A 13,047-nucleotide genomic window follows, 5' to 3' on the forward strand; every position below is an offset into this window, starting at 1 on the left:
CCACATTATCTTTTTTCTTCTCCAATTGGTCATTTATTTTTTTTTGTTCATTGTCTTCGACTCTATCCGACTATTTTTTTATCTTACTTGTTCACTGTATTATTTTTTGTTCATATTATCGTTGTTTTCTTATTCTTCTCATTTTTCTTTATTTTTTAGCTTTTCTATTCTTTGTTTTATCATTCTTATCTTTCATTGTTTTTGACTATTTCTTCTTATGTATTGTATTCATCTTCTTTGACTTCTTGATTTTTTTTTCTTTCGGTTTTTTCTTCGTTTTTTCTGTTGATTTTTTTTGTTTTATTTGTCTGCCCCTTCTTCTTTGTTTTATTTTTATTGTCTTTGTATTCTCTAAATTCTTATTCTTCAACATCTTCTACTATTCTTCTTTTGCTTTTATTAGCCGTTTTTATCTTCTGTTTTTTACTTCTTCTTGGTCATTTTTGTCTTATCCAAACTTTTTTTTCTTTCTAATTTTTGTTTGTCTTTTTCGCATCTTTACATTCTTCTTTTTATTTTCTTTTTCATTGTCGACTTTTCATCTTCTTATACTTTATTTTCTTCATCTACTACTTTTGTTCTTCTTTTTCTTTCAGTTTTCTTCTTCAACTTTGAGTTCTTCATCTCCTTATCATTTTTCTTCTTCACTATTTTGTGTTACCCATTTTGATCTTATTGTTCATGGTCTAGGACTTTTTGTTCATTTTTTCCTCATTTTTTACGTTTTCGTCAACTCTATGTTCTTCTATATGTTTTAATTTATCTTTTTTCTCTTCTTTTTCTACTTCGTTTTTCCGTTTTTCCCTTTTTCTGTTTTTCCTCTGCGCCCTGCTAGAGTATTTGGCCTCTTTTATATTATTCCAAAAATAAACAGAATTTAGAAAGCCATATTTATAACAAACGAAAAAACAAAAGACTTAAAACCTGTTCATTAGACAATGAAGATGATTTATGATATGTTGACATGGTTTTAATCACGTTAAGTAAGGAAGAATAACTGACAACACAAAACAACAACATATAATCGAGGAACACTACTACTGGTACTGAAAAACGGAAAAAACAATATATAGAAAAAATCGAAAATTGATTTATAAAAAATAAAGACGGTAAACAAAACAACGAAAAACCGACCAATGTAGAAACCAAACCACAATTGAGCTTAAGATACATTTTATAAAGTAATATATTTATATATAGCTCTCAACTTAAGCTAGGATTTCCCATATCACATGTACATTTTTTTTCCAGATAATCTCGCTCAACAGATAATCCGATTGAAATTATCTTAATATTATCAAAATAACTAAAAGTGGCAGCAAAATTTTTATACAAACTACGAAAATAAATTAATTAATAAGGATATTTAAAATTTTATTAACGAATAAAGGGGAATTAGTTACCTAGATTGAATGAGAGACCTTATAGCGAAAAATTTACTTCACATATATTATATATGATATGATTTTAAATGTTTTTTTATTAAATTTCAATTTTTAATTTTTCGTTATTTTCTATTTGAAATATTTTTTGATTAAATTTCGATTTTTAATAATTTTTATTAAATTTAAATGTTTTTTATTAAATTTCGATTTTCAACAATTTTTTATTAATTTACGATTTTTAATATTTTTATTTAATTTACGATTTTTAATAATTTTTTTAATAAATTTACGATTTTTAATAATTTTTTATTAAATTTAATTTTAAAAAATATAAAGAGGGATAAATGGTAATTAGCCACTCTGAGATTGAATGAGAGAGCTTTAACTCAAAATTTTACTTTGCTTATAATATATATGATTTGTATCTTTGTCCTTTTAATCTTTTATCAATTTAAGTCTCTATGAATAGTTAAATTAAATATATAATGTAATGAAATAAATACTTTATGAGTTTATTGTGATTTTATTTTAAAAAAGACTTGCAGCTCATGGAAATAGTATAATAGAATCCCTTTATACTAATTTAACTATACATCAATACTTTACAGTATATATATCTATGAAATCATTAATTTAGGAAGAAAATAATGAAAACACTAATCTATTTTAGTGGAAAAAATTGTACACAGTAAAATCACCATTGGTCGAAGAAAAAAGCCAGAGGCCCATAGCTGCTTCGAGCCGGCTCGGCTCGTATTTTACCAAGTTACCCTTACTTTCACCTTGACGAGGCAATGTATTCCTCAGGGGTTATACGATGGGTAAATACGTAATTTCCGCAGTCCTAGTTTCATCGCCGATCAAAAACAGCAACGAAACGAAGCCTTGAGTTCGCTTCGATCCCGTCCTCTCATTGCTGTTGCACGAACGTTGCTGGATTTCGATTTCGAGCTCTTTAAGTACTCTTCGAAACGCTCCAATCCTCAATATCTTTGAATTTTTTTGCGGCTCGTATTTTGTCCTGCGGAGTTTTGCTTTTCCTTTGCCGCGGTTTTTGATTCGAGGTACTGGGTTTCGTTTCATTTCATTGCTACATCTTTGAACTTTGATCCGGATTATATGGTTTTTATTGCTGGTAAATATTGTCGATTATGCTGCTTACTAAAGTTTTTTTTTTTTTTTTTTTTTTGCTTACTTCATTTCTTCAATTTGTTATGTTTGATTCAGTTCTTTCTCTTAGGGTTTCTAATTAAAAGTATTATTTAGTTCGTGAATTCTTGGTTCAACTTTAGTTTTTGGGGGCTTTTGTGGTAATGAAGTTAGATTGTGGTGAAATTATGATCAGTTAAAATTTGTACTTAAGCTTGCTAGAAAAATTGTGTTAAATTGGGGAATTTATTTTTAGTGATATGTATTTCACTGGCATAATAGGTGATTTAGCTGCCTAATTGTGTCGGGTGCTCAACGAACTAAGCGCAAGTGAAATTTGGAGGAAATTTTCAGTAAGGGGAAAGAATAGTTCCTGGAATTAAGGTTAGAGTAGTATCCATATCATTCTCTATTATTGCTTAGTTCTCTTTCACATTTAGTAGAGGTTTTCGTTTTTTTTTTCTTTCTAAATTGCTGATTTGGTTTTAGAACTTAACTTGCGATTGATTAGTTTCAGTATTTTAGAGTGCGTTTTTCTGTGCTATTATGGATATGAGCATGGTTCTGGCAGTTTCTGGCTAAAGTTTGTTGTGAATGTATATTTACGAAGCTGAATATATGCTATGATTGCATGAAGAAATCAGATTAATCTGAAACCCCATGTAGATTCTTCCTGTGTTTGTATATAGGGTCTAGATATTGGAGCTTTTTCTACTTTTGGCCTTTTCAAGAGTTGGACTGTGTAAACCAAATGTTTCAACTTCACTCTTTTGATTATTTTCATATTTATTTTCTACATGAAACATTTTGGGATTTGTTTGTCTCCCAAGTAACATTACAAGAACCATTCTCATGCCGAAGACTTATGGTGTTTTTGCTGATGTATTTGTTCTATTTTTCACATTGCAGGTGCACGGCAAATCAATTATTTGAGAGCTGTATAGTTAGCATTTATGTGCTACAGCTTGTCAGCCCTCCACTGGGTATTAAGTCTTTATGATAATACATAGTTACTTCCAAGAGCTGAGGGAATGTCAGCACCTGCGAAGTTTGATTATTCTTCTGTATACAGATCTAACTTTGCTGCACAGATGGAAAGATCTAGTAGCTTTCGTGAGTCCATGGAACATTCTGCTCCATCTCATCCAAGCATGTTGAGGAGCACTTCACCAATAGCACAAACCGATGTAACAAATTTCTTTCAGTGTTTGCGTTTTGATCCTAAGGTGGTTGCCGCAGATCATAAGTCTATTCGTCAAGGTGACTTTAAGCGGCATATGAATACTGCTCTTGGGATACAAGGAGACGAGTCTCCTAGTGGAGCATTGAAAGGGAAGTCAATTCCATCTCCTATACCAGAAGAGATCAAAAGACTAAAGACTGGTCTACGCGAAAACAATGTGAAGGCCAGGTAGTTTAACTACTACAAGTTAGTTAGTTGTGTTTGAAGTACTCTTTTAGCTCATTTACATATTTTTGGTCACAGAGAGCGCCTAAAATTTTTCAACGAAGCTTCTTCTGTATTTAATAAGTTTTTCCCAACTGTGCCTACAAAGAAGAGGTCTCGACCAGAAGGGTTTTCTGGTGAGCGCTCTGGTGATCGCATGGTATTAGGGTCAGGCCTAGATAAAATGGGAACTCAAAGTCAGACCCTGGCTGGTGGTTTTGAGCTTGACCAGCAAAAGTTGGATGAACGACTTAAAAGTGGTGTTCCAAATAAGCGAACACGTACTTCCATGGTAAGTCATGATTTTCTTTTTTTTTTGTTACATAACTTCCTTTAATGTATGACCCTTATGGAGTTGTTTGAGTCGAGTTGATATCTTGGTTTGTACTTGAACCAATACGCCCTTTTATGCTATAACTCTTTTCTGCTTGCGTTTAATTGCATGCTTTGGATTACTGGAAAGGTACATGTTTTGAACAGGTTATTGGTTAAAATATGGAGACTGGCCACAAATTGTGATATGATATAGAAGCTTCGTCACTTAAGCACTTTGCCACCAAATATAGTAGATTTTATTTATTTTGAATTGCATTCAAATATAAGTATTAGATAAAGGAATGTAATATCATAGCAGTTGTCTTCTTATATTCAGTAGGCTCTCACTTACTAGTCAGTGCGTCATTATTGCTTCGGAAAACCTTAATCTCTTTATTTTGTGGTTCAGATGGATGTTCGAAGCAATCCTATTGTTCGACAGTCAGCTGTTGTAGACAGAGATAAAGAAATAACGCGGCTGGCAAATCACAATGCAGTTCAAGGTGAAGATCGAACTTCAATTGGTATTGATGGTTGGGAAAAGTCAAAGATGAAGAAAAAACGCTCCTGTATTAAAACGAACTGTCATCCTAACCTGGCTTCAAGTAAAGTGGTTGATGGTTATCGAGACTTGAAGCTGGGAATACAACAGAAGGCAATGGGTGACTTCCGCTCGAAGTTGAATGGTGACTCAAACATGTTAAGGTATGAGCTGTTCTATGTACACAATAGCTTTTTCATGCAGTCAACATACAATGTCCAATGCTGGTATTTACTATGCTTTTTTATTGATTGTTGCCATGCTCTTAGAGGTATGTTCTTCAAATAACTTTTCTCAGATGTACTTAGCTAGCATACTTCTTTTTGAAGGTTTCGTATTTGCACTACTTTCCATTTACATATACTGTTCGCCGTTTGGAGTTTATTAGGAAAAGAAAAGAAGAAGTGAGATGTCACGAACTTCAATTAATTGCTCTTCACACTGTCTTTGTTCACATTATTTTTTCTGAATTTATAGAAGTATGTGCTGGGTTGATGATTATTTACGCTCTAAAAAGCTTCTGGTCTCGTAATTGCGCTACTTTCACTTTACGTGTTCTGTTTGGAGTTAATTAGGGAAAATATGATAAGTGTAGTTTCACGAACTAGAATTGATTGCTCTTCATTGTCTCTTTATTTACATGATTTTATCTGACCTTATAGAAGTATGTGCTGGATTGATGAGTCTTTTCGCTCTAAAAAACTTCTGTATGTTGAAGATGCATGAGTGTGAGGTGTGTAATTCCACCAGCTATATCTCCTTTCCTTTAATTTTCACAATTTTACTGGTGGTTTGCTGACTGAAAATGACCTTGATTCAGATGATTATTTAATCCATTGAAGTGGGGTAGGTTTATGGTTTCAAGGGTTCAGAATATGCTGGGTTCACTTTGTTGTCTGTTTACTTCTTTATTTTCTCACCTCCTCTCGATCAATTTGGATTCTGTATACTTTGGTGGTTATTCTATAGGTTTAATCTCCTGTTTGAATGATTTTTGTAGGCAAGCGGCTGGCAATGGAGCTACTGGGTATGGTAGATCTGATAACCTCTCTCAGCAGACGTTGGCCGGACATTCCCCAGTGTCAAGGATCGATGCTGATCATAATTCATTGTACATTGAGAAGAGAGAACGCTCCACTGGCTCGGATAAGGAAAGGGTGAATCTCAGGGCTGTCAGAAAGTATGTGTTATAATCGTAATCATACATTTTGAGTTTTTCTATCAATCACATTGCAGCTTAGTTATAAGATTTCAGTTTACCATATCATTTCCTGCTGTTTTAGCCACTTTTGTTTTTGATCATCTTCTACGTACTTATTACTCTGTTGGATTCTTTGAAGGTCCAATATTCACGATGAATTCAATTCTTCAAGTCTGGTTTCAGACACAAAAACAAATGCTTCGGTTCGCGGGCCTAGATCTGGATCAGGGGTACCTCAGAAACTGTCGCTAGGACTCCATATCACTCCATCCCCAAGTGACTGGGATATCTCTGGCTGTACAAATAAGCCTCCACCATTGTCAGGGGTTACACATCGCAAGCGTATGGCACCAAATCGATCTTCATCACCACCTGTCACTCAATGGGCTAAACAAAGACCACAAAAGATATCCCGTATAGCAAGAAGGACGAATTTAGTTCCCATAGTTTCTAATAACGACGAAGTTCCTTACTCAGATAATATATTAGATGCTGGCTGTGTTGAAACTGGGTTTGGATTTCATAAACGCTCCCCAGCTGCTTCTCCTCAATTGAAACTAAACGGTGAAAGCAGTTTCTCCGCCGCAACTTTATCAGAAAGTGAAGAATCTGGCCCCCCTGAGATCAAGTCTAAAATCAAGGGGAAGCAGTCTGATGAGGTTAGTGGGAAAGCTGCACAGATTTTGCCTAAAGTGTCCATCCCTTCTTTACAATCAAGAAAAAGTAACAAGCCTGCTACTGGTGAGGAGATTAGGGATGGTGTGAGAAGACGAGGAAGGACGGGCCGTGGCTTTTCTTCCACAAGGTCTCTTAATCCAGCGGGAGTAGAGAAACTTAAGAATGCTGGAACAGCAAAGCAGCTTCGCAGTGCAAGACCGAATTTTGACAAGAGTGAAAGGTAGATCATTCCTCTTTTCTACGTACTCTCTAATTTTCTTTCTTGTGTGATTTAAGTTTTTTTTTTGAACTCCATGGTGTTTATCTCGTAGATTTCTTTCATGAGTTCTGTGCAGTAAGGTAGGTCGCCCACCCACTAGGAAACTATCTGATCGTAAGGCTTACAAACGGGCAGCAAATTCTTCAACACTAGATTTTCATGGTAACCAAGTTCAGTTTAATAAGACTTTGCTCTTTTGGCTGGATTATTTTTGTTTTACTCCTTTATTTATGGATTGGTTACATTTATTAGCGGGTTCAGATAATGGCCATGAGGAGCTACAAGCGGCTATTAAGTCGGCTGTAATTTTTGGTAAAATATTGTTTCCTTATTCTCTTTTATGCTGTATACCAACTTTTATTTCTGGATTGAATTGTCTTGTCATTGATGCAGCTCAGAAATTTCCCAACCCTTTCTGGAAGCAAATGGAGCGATACTTTTGCTTAATATCTGATGATCATATCAATTTCGTGAAACACCAGGTGAAACATTTTACTTCATTTTCAGATCTCATTGTTAAGAATTTGACAGAAATATCTTTATTGGAACTTATTCACACCTGACATCCTGAACTAATTATGTAATAGTCTAGTTGGTTAGGGCTGTAATATAAGAAATTTTGGTTTGGGTTTATATGTGCACTAATTTTACTATGCATCGCTCCCTAGGTATCTATCTGCACATACTAATGTAAAGGTAAAGGGAAACGAGAAAATCCCAAAGGAGTAGAATAATGGCGTCAAGTGTCTTTTAGATTTGTTATCATACATGATTCGATAGATATCAATATTTGTGGCGCGACGGAAGCTAATCAGAGCTTTAAGCATGTTAACTTCAACACATTTGAGACAGTCAATAATGTACTGCTTTATTCCCCTCTTTCAGGGAGAACTCTCCTCCATGGGTCCCTCACCCGTTCTGACGTCCTCTGAAGTTGATAATCGTGATTTAGTTCCTGGGGAACATGGAACTAGCAGGGTGGATTCCAATGGTTGTCCACTTTACCAGAGATTACTATCAGCTTTGATTTCTGAGGACTCGATGAGTGTAAATGAAGATATACAAGTTGATCGATTTGGGGCCACGCATGATCTTGATGAAGCCTCAGAATTCAGTGTTCTGAATAATATGGTGGAGTTCAATGGGTTTAGAAACAACGAAAGGCCGCACCTTGATGAATCCGAGGACGATGAGTCTGCAATTCTGTTCAAGGGTTGTAATAAGTCAGTCCACCTCTGCAATGGCAAATTTTTAGATCATTCACCCATCGACTTCTTAGACATTCAGTATGATAAATTGGGGATAGATGAAAGGATTTATCTTGAAGCTCAGTCTATTGGAATATCCTTAGAACCAATGGTATGCAGGCTAGTATCCTAGCTATTTAGAAACTTGTTACTACTATGTACTTTTTGTTCTTATTGCTGAAGTATCTTGCAACTTGGCATGCTGTTCTTGTGTTTTCTTACAGCCTAGTATCTCAAACGTGGAGGATGACGAAATTGTTGACGAAATCAAAAAGTTGGAGGAGGCCATCTGCAAGGAGGTATCTTTCTCATCAAATACTTTATTGTTTTCTTATGGTTTTCGTCCCCTTGAGGGTTATTAAGTACTTTAGGTGGATTCTGACATTTCTTAAGAAACCGGTGTAAGATGACAAAAAGAAATGTTTGTATGTCCCATGTTTACTTTCTCCACAGGAAAACATCGTTTGATGGTCCTTATGTTTTTTTTTTGTAGGGTTCAAAGAAGAAAGAGATTGTGGATATGCTACTAAAGCTTGCCTTAGAGATGAAAGAAAGTCAGGAGAAGTATGAATTTTCCCGTACTCCGATATTTTTCTACGCCTTTATGGATCCGGATTATGATCTGACAGTTTTGATATGTATTTATTTCCTTTACATAGGGAGTTTGATCAGCTTGGTTATGATAAACTCATCGAAATGGCATATGAAAAAAGCAAGGTAAACTAATTGTTTCAAAAATGGCTCCTATTCAGATTGGTATTTTTATATTTTGCTTCCGTAGCAAATTCACTTATCTGCTAAACTCCAATGTTCTTAGTTGATAACTCGTCTCATTTCTTTTACAGGCAAGTAGGCGTCATCACACCGTTGTTGGAAAAAATTCCAATAACAAGATTTCAAAGCAGGCTGCATCTGCTTTTGTTAAAAGGACGCTTGAACGATGCCATCAATTCGAAGAGACAGGCAAAAGCTGCTTCAGTGAGCCTGAAATTAAGGATATGTTCATTGCCAGGTTGGCAACAGCCGAAGATTCTCTCGTGAATAATGAGTATACTCTGTCGACTTCAAGTACGATCTATTGTGTAAATAAATAACGAAATCTCTTCCAAGTCCATATTCGCTCTGCTAATTTGTATCTCTTTTTCTTTCCCTGGCAGCACCCATGGGCACACAGCTAAGCTCTTCGTTGGCACGCATTGGGCAGAACTTGGAGAACTATACCAATTCCTCTGATGCTCTAGCATCTGAAAATGCCTTGCTAGAACAAACGACGGGGAAAGAAGATACATCATGGTCCAATAAGGTCAAGAAGAGAGATGACGATGTTCGTATTGGGACACAACTCTCAAGTAGTACAAAGGGAAAGAGAAGTGAGAGGGACAGAGATGGGAAAGGGCAGGCTTCATCTAGAAATGGAACCAATAAGATTGGCCGGCCTTCCTTGTCTAATGCCAAGGGTGAAAGAAAACCGAAAGCAAAACCGAAGCAGAAAACAACCCAGGTATCTTCATCTGTTAGGATCCGGGAGCAACCAAAAGCGCCATTACCCGAATCGAATGAAACAAACAGCGAGTGTAATAACTTGGAGACACTGGAAGAGACAGAGGCGATTCTTGACCTATCTCAGCTACAAATACCAGATGGCTTGGGAGGTCCAGATGATTTTGATACGCAACCAGGTGATATTGGTTCATGGTTTAACATGGATGACGAAGAAGATTTCGATATCCTAGAGCTTGGAATACCAATGGATGATCTCTCAGGACTGAACATAAAGTTATGAGGTCACCTCTCCCTCTCACTCTTTCTATATCTGTATAGTCTTGTTGGTTATACTAGTTAACAACAACAACAAAAAAGCATAGAGGTAAAAGAATTTTTTTGCTTCCTTAAACGAATAACCAGTTACCGGGGGATGCGTTATTAGGATGTTATCTCCAGAAAATTAGGTCATATAGATTCTTTTCTTCATCATCTTCTTCTTCTTAGGCTTCCTTTTTTATCTTCTTTTTTGGTGGATTTGGGTCCAGCGGGTAAAGGGTAGGTTGGTAGCTAAACTTCCGGCTGTAAATAGAAAAAAGAGTGATGATAGTGATGTTGTATTGATATATATAAATGGAGGGTCTTCTTCTTCTTCCTCTTCTTCTTCCTCTTCTTGAGCTTCGGTTTTCTTGTAGTTTTCCATAACCTCAGAACCATAACCTCTCTGTAAATACATTTTATGTCAATAAAATTCAGTTTCTCCCATTAACAGGTTCACTGTAGTCTTTACCAGTGTGTGTTTTTTCTATTTCTAGTAACCTTTGTTGTTAAAATATATGTAAGGTAGAGGTATGGTGAATTAATGTTTAGAGATGAGAAAGGAAGAGTTTGCTTCAGCCTTGAGTTTGTGTTTGCTCAAGACGCTATCTTCATCATCTTCTTCTTCTTAGGCTTCTTTTTTGATCTTCTTTTTTGGTGGATTTGGGTCCAGCGGGTAAGGGGTAGGTTGGTAGCTAAACTTCCGGCTGTAAATAGCTTTTGTGGCAGAAAGAAAGAAATGAAAAAAGAGTGATGATAGTGATGTTTGTATTGATATATGTAAATGGAGGGTCTTCTTCTTCTTCTTCTTCTTCTTCTTGAGCTTCGGTATTTTTGTTGTTTTCCATAACCTCAGAGCCATTACCTCTCTGGAAATACATTTTCTGTCAATAAAATTCAGTTTCTCCCATTAACAGGTTCCCTGTAGTCTTTACCAGTGTGTTTTTTCTATTTCGTTGTTAAAATATTTGTAATGTAAAGGTATGGTTAATTAATGTTTAGAGATGAGAAAGGAAGAGTTTGCTTCAGTCTTGAGTTTGTGTTTGCTCAAGACGCTATAATTCTGTTTGTGCATCTGGTCCCGTAAGATCCATTTTGCCCCCAAAACGGCACATTTGCTAACCGCACTCATTAATCATTTATAGTCTTCTCCAAGAAAAAAAATTCAGCCACTTCAGAAGTGTGCCAGGGTTTTCGTCTTTTTTTCAAGAAAATACGAAAGTTTAATGACAATACAAATTTTAATACAGACAGTAACGGTAACGAATCATCTGGCAAAAATGCGAGGGCCAAAATCCGACTCTTGTCTCAAGAATTAGACTGAATCTTTAGCCACAAGTTTCACGTACTTCCCATCAACCGTGAATCTGGAGCTCGAGTTCACCTGCAATACAGAAAACAAAAAGACTTTAATGTGAACTTCTTCTTAAAGGGAGAAAAAGATCGTTGCATCTTAATTACGCGGATGAGATTTGTAATTGCCTGACCTTAAGCTCTAGCTCCGCACTGATATCAGATTTGTCTCGAGTTATGCCTGAATCCACAAGAGATGCTAGGACGAGCTTCTTAAGTTTCTTCATCTTCAAAGTTTTCTCTTCGTTCTGTATCAATGCGAATTCATGTGTGTATTACAACATTATGTAGACACATTGCATTGGTAAATTTTGGAACTGCAAGTTGCAAAAAGAAGCTATTCGAAACCGAAAGTCAGTGAGCCGATAGATACGTACAGATTTCAAAGCCGTAATGATCAACCTCTTCCAATTGATTTTCTTCTCATGGTCCTGCTTCTTCGCTTTCTTTGCTTCACCTCCTTTTGATTTCTCGGCTTGAACTACCTCTCCATTGCTTGTTTCATCCAAAGTCTCTAGCTTTCTCTTCTTCTCAGTAGGCGAGCCTCCATTTGCAACAACACCTGAGGAAACATGCAAATCTACTTTCTTCTGTTCGGAATCACCATTAGAAGCATTCTCGGTTGCATCCACCGTGGACTGTTCTGGTTGTTGTTTAGCATGGAACCCTTTTGCTTTTGCTCGGTGTTTCTTCCCATCGGCATGGGCAAGCAAAGTCTGCTGGCTAGTAGCCTTTGTGTTACACAAACTGAAATCAAATAGATAAATACTCAAAAACCATGTCCTCATAAAATCTCACCACAAGTCTACACTAGCTCTATAAAATCCAAAGAACATATAGATTCTTATACTCCTAAAACAACATAGAAGAACCTCGATACATTAAACTGCATTTGTGTGTAGTGCAAGAAATGTAAGGAAAGGCGAAAGAAGTGAATACCTACAAAACCATGGATATCGATTTGATAAGCCGACATTTATATCAAAGTCTGGCTGTTGCTTCGTGTTATCCTTTGGCTTCGCAGGTGTGCCATTAGATGGCTTTGACTGACCTTTTGGACCATATTTCTCCTAAATTCAGAAGAAAAAATACACAGAAACATGCAAGACACAGAAACAATTATTCAATCTCTTATTCCAAGACATAGCCAAAACCTAAAATTTAAGTCAGTTTGTTACATAAAACGCATATAAACATAACAGATGAACAAAAGAGGAGAAGAAGATTGATAGAAAAGGTGAATGTCCTTACAGCTTCGGTCATGCACTGGTTATGTCCTTGTACACTATCTTTCCCAAACGTTTCTCCACAGTCGAGGCACGATAACTATTTGATTGGCAACAAAAAGCTAAGAGATTTACCCGAAGAATCATCACAGAGATTCAATTATAAAAGAAGAAACTGAATCGAGACGAGACCTTTGTGGCTCTGCACATCCTGAAGTGATTAGGGAGCTTTGGCTTCTTCAGTTCCTCTCCACAATCCTCGCATTGAAACCAAACCATCGTCTTCCTCTTCCGATGATAGTCCTCGTTACAATTTGGGGAACAATTTTCCAGCAGAAATCAAATTTTGGGAACGTGGATCGGAAATGGGGGTTTAAGACCAATCCAAATTAGGGTTTATAACGTTTATTGAACATTAAACAACGCGCTGTTTTGGAACATTAAAA

General features: G+C 36.1%; 2 protein-coding genes across 8 annotated transcripts; one reads left to right on the forward strand and one right to left on the reverse strand.

Annotated features, from left to right (window-relative positions):
* The first annotated feature begins 2,264 nt into the window (after positions 1 to 2,264).
* LOC18025793 lies at positions 2,265 to 10,469 on the forward strand. Of its 7 annotated transcripts, none has more exons than XM_024160388.1 (16): positions 2,265 to 2,449; positions 3,444 to 3,517; positions 3,607 to 3,945; positions 4,021 to 4,273; positions 4,706 to 5,001; positions 5,838 to 6,017; positions 6,178 to 6,936; positions 7,052 to 7,137; positions 7,228 to 7,287; positions 7,369 to 7,457; positions 7,861 to 8,334; positions 8,447 to 8,521; positions 8,716 to 8,786; positions 8,882 to 8,939; positions 9,068 to 9,290; positions 9,380 to 10,469. In XM_024160388.1, the coding sequence occupies exons 3-16, from the start codon at positions 3,626 to 3,628 to the stop codon at positions 10,003 to 10,005; spliced, it is 3,570 nt and encodes a 1,189-aa protein (XP_024016156.1). In that variant the 5' UTR covers positions 2,265 to 2,449; positions 3,444 to 3,517; positions 3,607 to 3,625; the 3' UTR covers positions 10,006 to 10,469. The 7 variants fall into 7 exon arrangements, with proteins under 7 accessions (XP_024016156.1, XP_024016155.1, XP_024016153.1 ...); XM_024160387.1 differs by having other exon boundaries at positions 3,626 to 3,945; XM_024160385.1 differs by having other exon boundaries at positions 3,444 to 3,945; positions 9,380 to 10,005.
* A 673-nt stretch (positions 10,470 to 11,142) lies between these two features.
* Positions 11,143 to 12,968, reverse strand: LOC18025794 (UBP1-associated proteins 1C). Its single transcript, XM_006408999.2, has 6 exons — positions 12,794 to 12,968; positions 12,627 to 12,701; positions 12,315 to 12,445; positions 11,753 to 12,122; positions 11,510 to 11,623; positions 11,143 to 11,406 (listed from the first exon to the last, which is right to left on the reverse strand). The coding sequence occupies exons 1-6, from the start codon at positions 12,878 to 12,880 to the stop codon at positions 11,338 to 11,340; spliced, it is 846 nt and encodes a 281-aa protein (XP_006409062.1). The 5' UTR covers positions 12,881 to 12,968; the 3' UTR covers positions 11,143 to 11,337.
* Positions 12,969 to 13,047: the final 79 nt, after the last annotated feature.

The sequence above is a fragment of the Eutrema salsugineum genome, unplaced genomic scaffold, assembly GCF_000478725.1.
Source record: "Eutrema salsugineum unplaced genomic scaffold, Eutsalg1_0 scaffold_11, whole genome shotgun sequence".
In the NCBI taxonomy this organism is placed as follows: Eukaryota; Viridiplantae; Streptophyta; class Magnoliopsida; order Brassicales; family Brassicaceae; genus Eutrema; species Eutrema salsugineum.